The sequence below is a fragment of the Seriola lalandi genome, unplaced genomic scaffold, assembly GCF_002814215.2.
Source record: "Seriola lalandi dorsalis isolate HSWRI2012SDOR001 ecotype SW California unplaced genomic scaffold, Sedor1 jcf7180002054901, whole genome shotgun sequence".
NCBI classification, from domain to species: Eukaryota; Metazoa; Chordata; class Actinopteri; order Carangiformes; family Carangidae; genus Seriola; species Seriola lalandi.
The window spans coordinates 7,832,080-7,849,508 of NW_019525453.1; the positions used below are offsets into that span (position 1 = coordinate 7,832,080).

Sequence of the window (17,429 nt, forward strand, 5' to 3'; positions counted from 1 at the left end):
TTAAATGTTACAACATTATCATATTGTATTCAACACTGGTAGCTGAGGCTGATGAGAGCCAATCAGGGAGTGACCATGGGCGTCTACACCATCGTTTCCAAAAGTGTCTCTGTTTTTGTCCGTCCAGACTAAAACGCAACCCCAGAGATTTTAAACTAAAACAGGGCCAGCAGTGTGGAGATGTGTTTTAAAATGAAAATGAAGTAGCGTGGACGTACCCCAAGACACCGGTGTGGACGGGGAATATGCTGAAAGGTGGAGAATGTAGGGGATGGGGTTTGATGGTACTAAGAACTAATTTAAAATTCTTTAACTTTTGAACATGCCACAATTACTGTTTTATTTTTGTATTTTTAAGTTTGTGAAATAAAAGAGTAACAGTATTAACTTGTGCACACAGCTGTACAGGAAACCCTTTTAAGGACAATTCTAACATTGCAGTGAAACAAAAAAATCGTAACCCATTAAAACCCAGAGAAAGTACTTAGCTGGAAACAAGGAGGAGGAGATCACAGATAGTGGTGGTGAGTGTGTTGAGTTACCAAACAAACCACAATGCTGAAGGAAAAGACACAGAATGAACAAGACAACAACCTTAACAGAAAAGTTCAAATAGATAAATTGAACCTCAAACCTTTCATGCTCAGACTAAGGAGAAAACAACTCTCATTTTGGACACTCAGCCAGATTTTTGAATTCCAAACCTTATGCACAAAATATCAGAAAACAACAACTGGCTGTTCATGCTCCCTGTGATTCTAACAAAACACCTAAACTTTTCCTCTAGCGCCACCATCAGGTCAAAATTTCATAAACAGTTTGTCAACAATAAACATCAAAAACCGAACGGCCAGATTACCGTGAAATGTAACGTGGCAGCCCATTCCTGCTCCTCAGAGGATGTATCATGTCATCCTGGGGTCAGTCATATTTTATAGTGTGAGGTATCATTAAAATAGTTGTATATGTTTATATCCTTACACTATTATTCTGGTTAATAAAAGGCTGGTTTGGGCTCCATGTATTAGTTTGAGGGTGGATGTATAAATTGCTGCAGCTGCTAATAGAAAAGCAACATTTGTATGTTTTGTTTTTTTTGTTTTTTTTTAATGCAGTGGACGTACGTGTGTGTGTGTGTGTGTGTGTGTGTGTGTGTGTGTGTGTTTGTGTTTTTTATTATTAGTAATGTCCAGAAGCTTTTATGGATACTGGTCATAGATGGACAGATGCTCACATTTTCTAATCTATCTTTAAACTGCAGTTTTTCGTCCTGCAGTCATAGACGAGATGGATTCTCCTCATCGAACCACCACGTCTAAATCTCTCTAGGTTTTGTTTCCTCTCTCATTTTTTTTCTCACCAGATTGCCTCCCCCACCCTCTCCCATCTGTGTGTGTGTGTGCATGTGTGTGTGTGAGAAGTTGGCCTATAGCAAACACACTCCATGCCAAACCATCTGGGCCTTAAATCTGTCCTCCACAAAAATCGCTTTAGTTGCAAAACTAACACACACACTCACTCACTCACACACACACACACACACACACACACACACACACACACTGACTGTTAGGGTTTGTTCTCATTATGTTTTGACTCATTTTTATGATCCTAGCTCTATTTTTTCCTCTCTATCTGAAGTTTAACACAAACGAGCAAAAACGAGAAATTTTCAGCTGTTTTTTTTTTTTTTTTCTTGTTTGTTTTTTTCTCCGTGCATCACTTCCCTGCGTTCACCTCCACACACCGACTTTGCTTGTGCAGTCCCATCGTTAAAATATTAATGAGTTTATGCTCCCTAAAATCTTGGGTGGAGTCTTTCTTGTCGATGAAGCCCTTTTTTTTTTCCGTAGGTGGCTTTCTTTTCTTTGTGTCTGCAGCCACACTGGCCGCGGCCGCTCACGCTCAGCTGCCCACTCGTCCTTGTTCTTTCCCAACAAACTGAAAAATGTAAAATTCATCACAGCACAGAGGATTTTCCCAGGACACGCCTACATAGACACTTCCTGAATACTTATTAATATCCACGCTGATCCTCAGAGTCTCCTCGCTCTCTGTCTCTCTCTCTCTCTCTCTCTCTCTCTCTTTTCCAGCCACATTTCATACACGCAAACATAAAAAATGTAGATGGAGGGAGGAAAAAAAGTGAAACACAGGTGCAAGAAGAAGGAGAGAAAGTTCAGGTGAGGAGAGGCGATGAAGAGACACGGGAAGGTGAAAAAGAGAGAATAGTGTGGTTAATTTGGTGTCAGGGTATTGACTGTGTTCGCTTCGCCGCCTGGCTTGATTGTATTGTTCACACACAGAGAGTGATTGGGGAATTTGGTGTGTATATGTGTGGGTTTGTGTTGCTGTGTGTGTGTGTGTGTGTGTGTGTGTGTGTGTGTGTGTGTGTGTGTGTGTAAGGTACAACAGCACTGCAGATAATTACCTTGCAGGCGGCTGGCGGTTGTCTGCAGCATGAAAGGAGCCTCCCTTTTCTTCTCCTGCCTCCTACCCATCATTAGGGTGTGCACTGCGTCTAAAATGGCAGGTGGAAGTGGTAATAGTGTGTGTGTGTGTTTGTGTATGTGTGTGTGCGTGCTTGCTTTATGTAATAATGTGTGCTCGCTCAGTGGGTGCAAGCATGGGTGCTAAAGCAGTGTGTGCTCATTGTCCTGTCATCTCTCTCTCTCCTGATACACCTCTGTGGCTACGTTTTCTTTTCTTCAACGTTCATATATCTTCTCCTAAACACTAAACAGCTGCTTTTCTTCCCTTCTTTTCTTTTCTTTCTCTTTCTTTTTCTTTTCATCTATGAAATCCCCACTTCCAGCCAGCTTCACCTTTTTTCATTCCATTTTTTTCCCTCATTCCTCTCTCTCTGTGTCCCGTGGGTGCTTATCAGTGTTGTTCACGTTTCCCTGCTTTACCAGAGCAGTCAAGGTATTTGCATTCCAAATGAGCAATCTACTTCTCTGACATGCAAATTAATGGATGTGAACTATGCATTTATAGCAGGCTGCTAACACAGCAGAAGGGCCGAACGAACGCACTGAAACACTGAACAGGCAGGGAGGATGGTTGAGGATGCCATTAGACCAGGACAATGGAGAACGCGGCCATTTTGGCCATCACAGGTAGTGTTGGATTGAAGTCAGTGCTCATATACATGTCTATAGACACGCTTATATTCATTATCTTAAAGGAATAGTCTACCAAAATGTATTACGCGTGAAACAACCCCCCCTGTAGACCTGGAAGGTGAGCTGTAGTCAGCTGGGATTCACAGCCGTTACAGTGGTTTACAATAAAAAATGCCATCAAATCACTGAGAAGGCGACAAAGATGCGTTTAGCTTCGCTGTGCAGGAACGGTTTAGAACGTACTGAACTTTCAGAATCAAAGTTGAAAAATACTTTGTACTGCATCAGTAGTTTCAGAAGTTTTCATGAATGCTTTTAGGGTTTTTTTTATGCCTCCACCCTGGCGACAGCCGTGATGTTTTTCAGGTTATCTCATTCTCGTGAACGCGATATCTCGTTCACGCCTCCAGGGAATTTCTTCACATTTGGCAGAAACAATCACTTGGACTCGAGGATGAACTGATTAGAATTTGGATGGTCAAAGGTCAAGGTCACTGTGACCTTTTTTGACCATAACTCACAAATTCATACACTAATTATGACACTATTTGTGACATCATCATGTTCTGCAAAAACACATCTGGCCATTATTCAACGCTGTAACTCATGAAGGGGAGATTGTGACCCCATGACAAGTCTTCCACCAGATGTGATCCGACAGCTGCAGCTCATTCAGAACACAAAACTTTTCAACAGCTGTTTCTGTCTATGTTTACATTTTTTTCCTTCTCAAGTGTGAAAACCTTCTCTATGAGTCCGTGATTCACCCAAAAACTATTTTTAAAATATTATATATTTTTTTCTGTTTTGACTCGCAGACACATTTATGTTCATCTTGAGAGAACCATAACACAAGCCGAACGCTGTATTCGCTTACGGATACAAAGTAGTTGGCAGTTTCTGGCCTCTCATAAACTTGTAGTTTGGTGGTTGAGCAGGTTGTTTACATGCTCTCCTCCGATTGGACAGCAGTTTTCTGACGTAGCAGTCGTACTGCATATGAGGAAGTTCATTTTTCTGCCGCACAGTTTGTTTTCCAGAGTACAGAATAGCTTTGTTAGCGGTCGTTTGGCTTCGCAGTACATGTTGTTGACAGTGTTTGGATACAGCGGGGCTGCAGAGTGGGCACTGGAAGCGATCCCATCAACTCTTATGGAGCAGAGTGGTCAACAGCTCTGTGCTTCCGTCTCCATGGGAGTCAAAACCAGCGTGATTGGCTCTCACCTTGTTGTTGCATCAGGGGACATTTGCATAAAGTTAGGCTCTTCTCAACTTTCCTCTGTAGTGCCGTAAGCGTTTTCACACCTAAAGTTCATTCGCTCTGGTGCGATTCAGTTGATGAGTCTGTAATCTTGTAGCATTTTCCCCTTGGTTTGGTTTGCTTTCACACAGAAAAATCCTAATGAGACAAAATGCATCACTACAAACCAGGTGAGAAGATTCACTCCTCTTACTGGTCAGGTTGTCTGGATGGAGCAGGAAAGTAAACACAGGGAGAAGGTTACAGGAACCGTCTTGCTCAAACTTGATTTTAAAATATTACTTGTTTTTAAAGCACTAAATGGTTTAAATGGTAACAAACTCTCCAGACCTGTGAGGCCCTCAGGCACAAATTTGTTTTCTGTCTAGAAGGTTAAGCAGCCTTTAATTTCTATGATCCACATATCTGGAAAGTTCCACAGCAAATCGTCTTTAAATCGTCTCAAATCAAGGCTAAAAACTTTTGTTTTTTGGGGCTATTTATTTCTGCACTTTAGTTTTACTTTGTCGTTGCGTCAAACTATTTTTATTTTATTTGATTTAGTTCTGTTTTAAGCTATTTTAACGTCTCTTTTTGTGTTAAATGTTTCTCTCTATGTTCTCTTTGTCTTTGATAGGTACTGTATAAATAAACCTGCCGCCTGTATGTAAAAATCCATCTTTCCAGCCTGAATCACAAAGTGCAGCTGCAGCAGAAAAGAGAAGCCTGATCTGACTAACTGCTGCGCTGTACCTCCACCCTACTTACTCAAATTAAATTGTGGTGTCAGTACAGTCATGGTGGGAAATATTCACAGGAACTGATGAATCAAACAGCAGGGAGCAAACACTGTCCATTAAATGCAAAACGCACCAACGTTACATCTTTGGTTTCTCTCATCTCGCTGGTGTTTTCTGCTCACACCCTGTAGGTTAGTTTGCTGACATCTTCTTTAACAACTTCCGCACGCTGACGTCAATGAAGCTAAAATGGTTTTCTAACAATTACCTCTCACTAACTATTAGAGGCACCAATGTGTGAAATTACCCAGCAGAGCTTTAGGTCTGATTGTTTTTGTGCTAAAAATAAACAGAGAACTTTTTAGTGTTTCCCCCAGGAGTTCTTTCCAGTCCAACTGCAAGCGTCTTTTTATACTGCTGTGCTTTGCTGTCTCTGAATGTATAGATTTGTCTAGTTGTCACCAGTCATACAGTGCTTCACTTAAATGTACAAAGGAATTTGCCGGTTAGATTAGATAAAATAAAACTTTATTTTCCATTAGATTTGCATGAAGGCATATTGTTGATTTGTATTAATACCGTTTACTTTTTTCGCTGTTTTGAACAATTCTCAGTCCTGTCCTTTCTGAGCTGTGATTAAGATAACAATGTGTAGCATTGGGGCTACATCTATATTTCAGTGTGTTTACCTGTCTACCAGCGCAGCAAGTTAAACACACTTCCAGTAAAGGTCGAAAAGAGGTGTTTGAGGTTTATAATGGAGGAAACTGTGAAAAGAGAATATGATGAAACTGCAAATTCAATTGCAGCGATTACAGATAAGAAAACAATAGTAAAACTAAACATATTGTAACAAAACAAAGAGTTGACAGTCATGCTAGTGGCTGTGTGAGCTAAATGCTAACATTAGCATGCTAACATGCACCCATTAACAATCCTAACATGCTGTTTAACAGGTATAATGTTTAGTGTATTGGCATGCTAATATGTGCTACTTAGCAATAAACACAAAGTGCAGCTGAGGCTGGTGGAAATGTTAGTTTTGCAGGTTTGTGTTCATAAACCAAAGTTTTGGACAAATTATAATTTTAACCTGATGAAGGTACTAGATGAAGAAAGAGGTTTACTTTACCAAAGTAACTACAATTCATCCTGACGGGGACATGAATGTGTGAACACAACTTCATGGCAGTCTCAATCTAAATCATAAATGTTAATCTCAAGGTGGCGCTAGAGGAAAAATAAGGGGCTCACCAAAGTGAGCACATTTAATTGACTGGGCACCATGTTTATTAGCATCAACTTTCATGGCAATCAATGTATAGCTACTGAGATATTTCAGTGTAGACCAAAGTGGTGGACCGACAGACCGACTCTCCACACTGGAGCCACGCTGCTAGTGAGGCTATAAGTTAAGAAGGAAGTATCACAGGTCAAAGATCTACGTTAAGTCTCCATAGGAAGTACAATACAATTCATTCATGTAGCAAACATAAACCTAAATTCCAGTAGGTAAAAGTACAGAGTAAAACACTCAACGGATAGACCAATATAAAATTTAAAAAGCCAGAATATCGATAGACATTGGTTTGCCAAAATCAGCAGGTGGGTACTTTCTAAAAAAGCAGGTGCTCACACGAAAACCAGAAAATGTCAAAAGCACAAGTCTTGTGGAAAATCATTTGCATTGTGAAAAACACCACCGAGTGCACAGCAAGTCAACTAGCTCTCCAGGATGCAGGCGCACATGTTTCCATGTCAACGATCAAAAAGAGACTTCATGACCAGAACCTCAGAAGATTCACACCAACCTCCTGTAAACCTCAAAAACAGAAAGCCCGGGCTGCAGTTCACAAAAACATACAAAAACAAGTCATGGAATAAGGTCCATGGACAACCTCTATCAAAACTCTTCACCTCTGTCTAAATGATGGAAAGAGCAAATTTGGAGAAAAGAAGGAACCACTCATCTGTCAAACGTGGTGCTGGTTCGCTTACGGCTCCGTCATGTATGGCTGCCAGTGGAACCGGCACAGTGGCATTAATTGATGATTTCCTTCGTATCGGAAGCGACGGGATGAATGCAGAGGTCCACAGCTGTGTACTGTGGTTCAGATTCAGCCAAATGCATCAAAACTCATTGGAAAAAAGTTTCATCATCCAGCAGGATCGATCATAAACATTAAGCCAAAGAAACCAACCAGCTTTACAGGGTGAAGAGGTGGAGTGTCCTCGACTGGCCGAGCCAATCCACCTGATCTCAGTCTGATAGAGCTACATTCTAGTTGCTGAAACACCTCTGTGTAGTCACCTCAGGGGCTTCGGGTTTGTCCTATCAGGAGGACGAACAGCAGCTTCACACATAAAAGGAAAAATATGTAAATGTCGAACCAAACTTAGCTCCTCCAGCCGCCATGACGTGATCAAATAACAAGCTTTGCTGTATGTATGTAACATTCATGCGCACATGTTAAAAAAAAATCACATTAACACCATTCCATCAGGAATGAAAGTTTCATAAGTGTGTGTGTGTGTGTGTGTGTGTGTGTGTGTGTGTGTGTGTGTGTGTGTGACTCTTTTCATACTCGCCATGTCTCTTTGTCTTGTAATTTACCCACACGCCATCTGGTTGAGTAATTTTTATCACAAGGAGGAGAAGGTGTCATCACCAACTGATTCTAGTGTGTGTGTGTGTGTGTGTGTGTGTGTGTGTGTGTGTGTGTGTGTGTAATGTGTAGTGTGTGTAAAGGTACCACCCTGCCTGGAGCTACACACGTGTTTTGCATAAACACATAAATTCCATTTCTTCTGTTCTCTAAGATGATAACAAGTAGTTTGCAATATGAGGCCGCGGCAGGTTGAAAGTCAAGTGATTCTCGTGCTGAAGTTTGTTTAATGCAGCAAATGAGAGCTTTGAAAAAAAAAATCAACACCAGGGTATCTGCATGTTTTTCTCTTACAAAACTAAATTTAAGGGGGAATCAAATAGAAGCAAATTCCCATCATACGCTCTATTCTTGTTCTGTTTCCTCGGCATATTTTCTTTGTTGTTACTCCATAAACTGAATTTCCCAGACATGTCTTTGTGTAGTTGGTTAATATCTTCCTTAAATGATGTGTGTCTTTGTTGCTGGTTTTTTCCAGGTTCTAACAGAGGAAGGTTTCGGTCCGATTACAACAGAGATAGCCGAAGCCAAGCCGTTCTATTACGCTGAGGATTACCACCAACAGTACCTGAGCAAAAACCCTGATGGTTACTGTGGCCTGGGAGGGACAGGCGTCTCCTGTCCAATAGGAATCAAGATGAAGGCTTAGATATCCAGCGACAGCCAAGAACTGAGAGAGGGTGCAACGATGGAGTTATCTTTAACCTTTAAAATGCTCGGGTATACAAAACGCTTTGGGTTTTAAATATAATTGTATCTTTTAATGTGCATTAAGGTTCCCGTCATTGTCAAACGGCCTCACACCTGTGGACTTTGAATGAACTTTTAATGCTAATATTTCTCAGAATTAAGTCGACATTTCCCATAAAAGCAACTGCTGAATCTCCCTGAAAATAACAAACAACTTTACACTAGTACACCACTGATTTCACTATCTGTTGTTTAAGAAATGTGATGGTTGTAGCTCAGTTTGTGATACAGGAATGACAACCCGGTAAACTGCAGTTTAGGGCTCAGTCTTCTCAGCTCTTTGCAATTGGTAATTATACCTGAAAAAGTATGTATACTAATTGTATTATAAAAGTGATGCAACACGTCACATCCTTTCGGATGTGGTACAGTTTCATATGGTGTATTTGTATGAAACTGTGTATAACTTAATGCACACCTGACACTCATTTTTATAAATGAAAGATTCTCCCAATTTGAGCAAAGCACTTGTTTATCAGCTATTTTGAATTGTGGCAGCAGATGAAAATAATGTTTTTTTGCTTCATAAATGATGATGATGATTAATGAGGATGCTACTTTTAAACTGATGTAGAGGAATAAAACGAAATGCTTCTGAAATAAGAATCCAGTGTCTTTTCTGATTCCTGATTTGTAGGTGATGTTTAAACCTATTAACACATCACTATGTTACAGGAAACTTGAGATATAGTGCAGTAAATGATCCTTAGGAGTATGTTTTTGACTCAATCATTTCATACGGTATGAAAAATTTCTGACACCATTTTTACCAACTCTCACCCTGTGGTGGAAATGACTGTGAACTGTTCACTTAAAGGTCCCATATAGTCTAAAGGTCTCTGTCCATGTGTAGTTTGATTATAGATCAGGTCCAGGTTCTATATTAATACTGTGAAAGTATCAAAGCCTCAGTCCACAGAGAAATGCACACAGCCTGTATTCAGACACTGAGCCTTAAAACCAGCTGTCAGGACTTCTGGAACTTTGTGATGTCACAACAAAGCAGTCACTGCCCTCAGCCACGCCCCAAGCCCCGCCCACCTGGACCCACCATCCAACCTTGCAGGATTTGGTTTATTTGAGTGTTTACATGAAATCTGCTGTATTTTTATTCAATCACTCAGAAAACAGTCAGCCAATCAGATGACAGGCACAGAGCCTCCTCTCTTCTGATTGGCTCACTGACCTGTTGTTACTAGAGCTCCAGAGAGAAGCCTGAGAGAGGAGATGTAAAACTACATTGAGATGGTTTTTGGTTCTTAAACCATAAATATATCTTCTTATGGATCAACACTTCAAATAAAACACAGAAGAAGAGGAAAATATGGAGTTTTAAAAAAAAAATATCCAAAAAAACAAACAAAAAAAGTCAACTTGATGTCATATGTTTGCTAATGAAGATTCAAAAAAATTCTCTCCTGGCTACCATAGCGATCAGGTGTCACAGTGGGTGTACAGAGTGTAGGAAGGTGCAGTGAACTGACTTTATTTGAAGATCAGGTGAAAACAAAAGCTTACAGGTAGGTAAGATGAACTGCTTGGATGGCACCAGGCCACCAAACAGGAATACAGCTGGTACAAACACTATATTAGTCAGGTGATTGAAACAGGTGGCGGAGCCTGAGGGCATCTGGTGGACAGGTGGAGAACAGCAGGTCTGAAGCGAGAAGGGGGCTGAGGGTGGCAGAGGGGGAGGAATCACGACACCAGGATGCTTTAAACTCTAAATGTTTTATTCCTGACTTTGTGTCAGACCGGGCGAAGAGGATAGTTTATGATGAAACAACATATCAGGTCCGTGTTTGCTCCTCTGTTGTGTTGAGCGTGTTCCGGGGCAGGATTTTGGATGACCTCCTTCCTCTGGTCTTTGCCTGAAGCGATGTTCCAGTCCGTGACTCATCTGTCATCGCTGCTAATCTGCATTCATGTGTGTTTGTACAGTATATGTGTGTTTTGATGGTACAGCATGCAAACACACACACACACCAGCGGGAGGAGACTGTGGTCGGTGCCAGGCCCTCCAAAGCTTGGCATCGTCATCACAGAGTGGGAAAAAAAAAAAGCAAGAGAAGGAGGAGATCAGTCTCTTTGGAGATGGCCGAGCGCCACCTTGGATCTCTGCTGTGTTGGATCACCTCCATGATGCAGGCTGCAGGACCACGGCTCAACCGGGTTTTTAAAGCCAAATCTGGCCACTTTTTTTTTTAAAATGGTGCTGAAGATGGTTGAGATCTTTTGCAAATATTTAATAAAACATAATATAATATAAGTAACCCCACCCCCAAAAAAATTCATGTTTGCACCTTTAAATTCTCGCCCACAAAAATTTACACTATGAAGCACTAAAACTCTGCTGGAGATAAACTTCATATAAGTGTGTTGATCTTTCACTTTTGTGTTTAAACAGATCAGAATTAAGGCATAACCCATTAATATCTACATCTTTCCATAGACAGCCCATGGATCAATTCTCAGTATCTGTGAACTCATATGATGATGACACCAGCTGGACTGGTTTTGAATAAAAAAACCATATTGGCTCAGTATGTATCAGTGTGACCCCATGCACAGAAGAAAAACTCTCTTCTTTCTGGGTTTGTTTGTTACATTTGTGGTTTTATACAGAACAATAATAATTCAAAAATCATAAACCATCACTTCTTTAATTCTCATGCATTCAGGCCTGTTCCTGTGTAGTTCCCTGGTTAGACTTGATTATGCTGCCATCCTGTGGTGACATCGATCAACACACTGGATTTGAGGCTTTTCTTTGAGCCCAAAAGGTAAGAATTCATGCATAACACCAGGTCAGATATCATAAGAATGATAATCTAATTCACCAGTGGTGACTACACACTGGCCTGTGTTTCCATGAAATCATTATGTTAGTTCATCTAGATCTAAATTCACAGCCCTCATCAAATGCTGTCAAACAACATTTTATGAATCTATTTCCATCATTCTCCTTTGACTTTAAAGACTTGATCTTTGAGCCACAAAGCCATGATTATAGTGTAGAAACCTACAACCACAACCTCAGTGTGAAATCTGTAAACACTGGTTATTACATTTTATTGACATCTTAAAAAATATGGGCCTGTGTTTTATTCATATATATATATTATTCACAATAATATAATACTACAACAAAAAACGGACAGTTGAACGCTGGGAAACTTAAACTACAATAAACCAAGATGGCCCAAATGAACAATAGTAAAGTAAACCCAGGGTTAACTGACCAGCTGATAACCAGGACGGCCAGTGTTAGGTTCACTTAACACAGATAACTACAAGTTATCCTGAGTACGTTGAACTTGCTTTGTAGTACAGACCTCAGCACACAGACACAACACAACACAACACAACACAACACAACACAACACACCACAACACAACACAACACAACACAACACAACAAATCACTGGAAAAACGGAGTCATCATTCCTACAGGATCCTGACAGGGACAAAAGAGTTTACAATAAAGTGATAGTAATAAAGATCAGTCGTAAAAAATCAGTGGAATAGCTTTCCTGTTCGAGTCTTTCCATGTGTCCACTTAAAACAAAGCTTACTAAGAGTTTATCATGCTAAATAAAAAGGCTTTATAATAACTATTAGATCTTCATTTCAATTGAACAGATATTTTTGAATCCAACAGGATTCCTGACAGTGATGAAGATTTTACTCTCTTCTTCATCACTGCAGCTCAGAACAACATGAGGAGACTCTGTGACCACAACTGGAAATCAAAACTAAACCTCTGATGTCTTTGATTACAACAGTTAGCCACACACTGTTAATTATTTAAATGATTATAGATGAACATTTCAGTCAGACTGACTCATCAGACATCATCTACTTCTCTTTGCTTTCTCTCCTCTCTGCAGCACAAACAGTCTGACATTAACTTTAACTTTTATCTGCATCACATGTTCATCACAGTTTGTTCATCAGACTGAAGAGGGAAAATACTAAAACATACAATATATCTTAAGTCTGACTTTAATAGAAATTATATTTAGACATGGAAATAATATATTTTTATTCCAGTCATGTGATCGTGTTGTTTACATTTCACCTTGTTGAATATCACTTTTGGACGTTGCTATAATCGAACCGTCCGGCAAGTATCAGCGTTTCTGCTCATATCATATTAAGATCTTAATTCATGGTTCAGACGATGTTGTTTATAATTAACAACTCCGCCTCTTTCACATGAACACGCTCGTAACCAGACAGGTAAACCCAGGGTTAACTGACCAGCTGATAACCAGGACGGCCAGTGTTAGGTTCACTTAACACAGATAACTACAAGTTATCCTGAGTATGTTGAACTTGCTTTGTAGTACAGACCTCAGCACACAGACACAACACAACACAACACAACACAACACACCACAACACAACACAACACAACACAACACACCACAACACAACACAACACAACACAACACAACACAACACACCACACCACACCACAACACAACACACCACAACACCACAACACAACACACACACACACACACACAACACAACACACACAACACAACACAACACAACACACCACAACACAACACAACACAACACAACACAACACAACACAACACAACACAACACAACACTATGGCACATGACAAAAGCCATCTTTGAACTCGACCTTATATATAATACATATAAACACTTGGCAGTTTCAGAACATTCTCTGTGGTATGTCTCCAGGAAGACATGTTTTCATGATGACACACACACAACACACACACACACCAATTAGCCAAGATTAGCCAAGAGGAATAAGGAAACAGAAACACTTTTGACAGACTGGTCTTCTGACACAGGTTAGACTGGTTTTTGACATCACACTGATGATTTTGGATGAGTTGGACTCTGAAGTGATGTGGGTGTGTGACTGTGTCCTCAGATCACAAGCAGACAGACAATGGAGAACGAGCAGCTTCTTCTCTCCGGACGTTTCCTCACATGAAGGTGGAAAGTGTGTGTATGTCGACCTGAAGTGAGATCAGCAGGTGAGAATCCTCCCAGAGAAATCTGTACATGTCTGATGAACTTTGACAACATTGTGTTGTGTCCTGTTTAACTGGACAGTAGAAATGTTTCTGGATCCTGATGTTTCAAATATTTGATGCTTTCAGGTGCAAATATTGTCAGTAATTTCTATCTGAGTTTAAGGACAATGGCTTGTATGTATTTTGTTAGTGCTTACAGAAAGAGTCAACAGCAGTTTGATTCAGTTCAGATCATCAGTATTTGATTTGAGTGAAATATGTAGGGACTCTCATAACTGGTCAGACAGCTTGGCTGCTGATTTGTGTCATGCTACTGACAGTGATAAGTTCTAATGTGTCCTGTGATGTAAATCCTATTGTAATGAAGCATGTTGTTGTGTTTGTGTGAAGGTGGGGGCTTTACCATGAACCGGTGTGAGGACAGAGAGGAGGGAGCCCCTCCCTCTGTGGGGAACATGAGAGCCAGACCAGAGCTCAGAGGTGAGACGAGGATCTCTAACTGTCCATGACTATTTTTCATTATAACATAAAGACACTAATGTGAATGTTTAATGACTGTTACCTTTCGGGAAGATGCTTAAACTTTACATGTCACATTTCGACCTTTCTAAATGATATAGATCTGGAGTTCTGGGAACTAATTTACATAAAAATATTTGTTGAGTCATAGTAAGTTGGTTACATCTCTCTGAGGTTTACAAAGCTGGTCTATGTTTTTGAGAGAAGGATCTTTTGTCCTAGTTTTCTATCTGTGGGATAGTTTGATTGCGGCAGGGCAGGGACTTAAAGGTGGACAACCTGCTGATGGAAGGTAAGAATTGAAAACTGAACTTAATTATTATTTATTATTTATTATGTGACTCTCCTGAGAAGAGGAATCATGTCTTGGTCCAAAGAAAACAAGGTGAAAAGGTTTGTTACTTTTCAGTCTTTTTGTCTTGTCAGTTTTTTCTAGCAGCAAAATCCATCTCATCCAAACTGCAACAGTCAAAAATGAAAACAATCGGTAGTAGCCTACTGTTCAGAGTTTGTAGAGGAGCCAACAAAGGTACTCAAGTAAAAGTATTGTGACAGTGTAAAGACAAGTACTCAAGGAGAAGTAGAAGTACTGTTGCTTTTGTAAAAAAGAAGTACTTAAGTAAAAGTAAAAGTGGAAGTAGTCATCAACATAAATCAATTAGTTACAGCACAAAGGTTTCTACTGAAAAAAAAAAATACACTACACAAAACCTCTCAGTCACTAATATCACATCGTCATCATCCCCTGGTCAGAAAATCACATACATACGCAATAGGTTAATATTTCCAGTCTGTATTCACATTCGCAGTCACATGTGATTATCACATTATCACTACGTGATTCTTAACATTTCAGCCAACACTTGTTTGTTTGTATCAGGATGCAGCAGCAGAGACCAGACTCTCCTGAACCCAGCTGTGTGTCCATGAAGAGGTCACTATATTGACCTTAAAGGTGGACAACCTGCTGATGGAAGGTAAGAACTGAAAACGAACTTTGTTGATATTGGACTCTCAGAGGAGCAATCTGTCTTAGTCCAGAGCTTCATACTGAACTGCCTGCTTAGGTAGCTGCTGATGTTCCTCTCCATCATGGAAACAAAAAAGTCAAAGGGACATCAAAGGACATTCGGGCTTTAAACTTGTCATGTAAGCTTGACTTGTCCTCATCAGTGAGCTGGACCCGAGTTCCTGAATGGTTGACTTAACAGCAGCTGTATCTCAAAGACCAAAGTCAAACTGACTGGTTTCTCTGAGATACGTGGGACTGGGGGGGATCCAGAGAGAAGTGGACTTTAACCACATCTCTGTCTCTAAACAGTACCAGGGATTTAGCTGGCTTGATCCTAAATCCAAACCCTGGATGATTGCTCTGCTGCCCAGGACTGATGGTGTGGTCACTGTGAGGTCATCCATGAAACTCCTGATTGGCAGCTGTTGTACATTGTTTTTATACTCTGTCTCAGCTTTTGCACATGATTTGGTGTACACAATTATTGCCCCTTCTCAGGTCAATGCTAAAGACCCAGTAGTGACTCTGGGGCTGAAGTTTCTGTAGTTTTTCAGATTAAGGTCTATCTCAGTTATCTTGTGTGCTATGGACCTATATATATTTGTGCGGTCCGCACGGAGTCAGCAGGGAGATGAAGCTGAATTGATCCATGGTCTTATAGTTCTTCTCCTCAACAGCGATAGTGTATTTAAGCATCAGACACCGACCATGAGGTGACCCATCTAAGACTAATATGACCCTGACTTGTCCAAGCACTACAATCCCACAAATCACTCCTTCTTATCCATCACCTGGAGGCTTTTTCAACAGGTCTGGTCCTGATGGCTCTAATCCTTGTCAACCCTGTGATCCCTGCAGATCCAGTGGTCATCAAAGCCTCTACGTCTCCCCTCTATGTGGCCTCTGTCCAGAGTTAAAGTTCTGTTAAAGTTTGATGCTGAGCTCTTCCCTCTGAGGGGTGAACAGGATGTAAAACTGCTTCAATCACCAGTCACGTTTGTAGTCCTGTATTTAGTTAATGAGTGGGCCAACTGCTGTGTTCATTCCTTCTTCCTCTTGACTCATGACCGAGTCACCTGCCATCCTCATCTCATCACTGAAGGAAGTGAAGCCAGATTGAAGCAATGAGGTCATTCATTTTCCTCAAAGGTTCTGTAAACGATCATCACCGTCACTAGATGCCACTAGACCACCAGCATTTCATACCAGAACAAGTGCCTTGCACAGTGAAAGCTGCCACTAAACACACAACCAGAAGCCCTACAAAAAGAAGTTACTCTGTGTACACGAGAGGCAACAAAAACAACCCAGGCACAACCGTTAGCCCAGGCTAGCAGTGACTGGATATGCTCCATGGCAATGCTAACAGTTAGCCAGCTAGCGATAGCAACATTTACTGAACACATTATGTGGGTAACAAGTTAGCTAACATTATCATGCTACTGTAGCCAGCCACTAATGGAATGAAAACAGACATGTAGTCATGTACCCATCAAGTTACTGAAACATTGACGGGAAGAAAAGCCACTTCTGAGTAAAGCTTGAACCCTTGAACAGCTTGTAGGGCTCTTGGTAAAGCCAGACCAGTACTGGCTCTGCCTCTTGGTCAGACTAGGAAAACAATTCAGCCTTGGACTTATCCCCTGGAACAGCAGTTGTATGAATGGAGTCACACTGAAGGAGCCGGTAAAAATTTAAAAAACTTAATGGATGTTTTGACTGGCCGCCAGCCAACCAGGATTTGAGCCAGTTGTGTTTTCGCCACAGAGTTCTGCAGAAAAGCTCAGAGGTCCACAGTGATCAGTCTGTCCACCAGCATCAACCAGGCCTGGACTCCATATTTATGGTCTGTACATCTACAATCACACTCTATTCTTTAACTATATCAACCACAGATTAAATGCTGAGCTACCATTCAGGTCCTAACAGTCTCCATGCTGTTATGTTTATGAATCACGTCCTGAGACCAGATTACCCAGAATGCTTAAGAGTCAGAGGGAGGATGAGGAGGTGTTGGAGTGAGATGAAGAGAGAATGAAGCAGGAGGAGCTGGCTGACTGTCTGCAGAGCAGTAAGAGGATTTCTCTGTAGATTTAACTTGATGAATAAACAAGACATTTACTAACATCTCAATAGATGGAGGGCAATATGTTCATACTCATTCTTAGGGGAAGAAAATGTTTAACCATCAACTTTATTCATTGGTCTTATTTGTTCTTTGTTCACCTAGAAAGTCATGCTACAATTTGCCAACGTAAACTCAAATCTAACCTAACACAACACACCACAACACACCACAACACAACACAACACAACACAACACAACACACCACAACACAACACAACACA

The 17,429-nt window shown here is 40.7% G+C and overlaps 2 protein-coding genes across 2 annotated transcripts in view; both read left to right on the forward strand.

The window, feature by feature from the left end:
• The window catches only part of msraa (methionine sulfoxide reductase Aa), a 40,027-nt gene extending 30,900 nt beyond the window's left edge, over positions 1-9,127 (forward strand). Inside the window, exon 6 of the mRNA XM_023430177.2 lies at positions 8,250-9,127. Coding sequence (XP_023285945.1) covers positions 8,250-8,420 — 171 coding nt within the window. The 3' untranslated portion in view covers positions 8,421-9,127. The remainder of the gene's footprint in view (positions 1-8,249) is intronic.
• A 6,304-nt stretch (positions 9,128-15,431) lies between these two features.
• Positions 15,432-17,429, forward strand: part of LOC147817755 (NLR family CARD domain-containing protein 3-like) — a 3,701-nt gene continuing 1,703 nt past the window's right edge. The window contains exons 1-2 of the mRNA XM_087180330.1: positions 15,432-15,470; positions 15,939-16,049. Coding sequence (XP_087036456.1) covers positions 15,432-15,470; positions 15,939-16,049 — 150 coding nt within the window. The remainder of the gene's footprint in view (positions 15,471-15,938; positions 16,050-17,429) is intronic.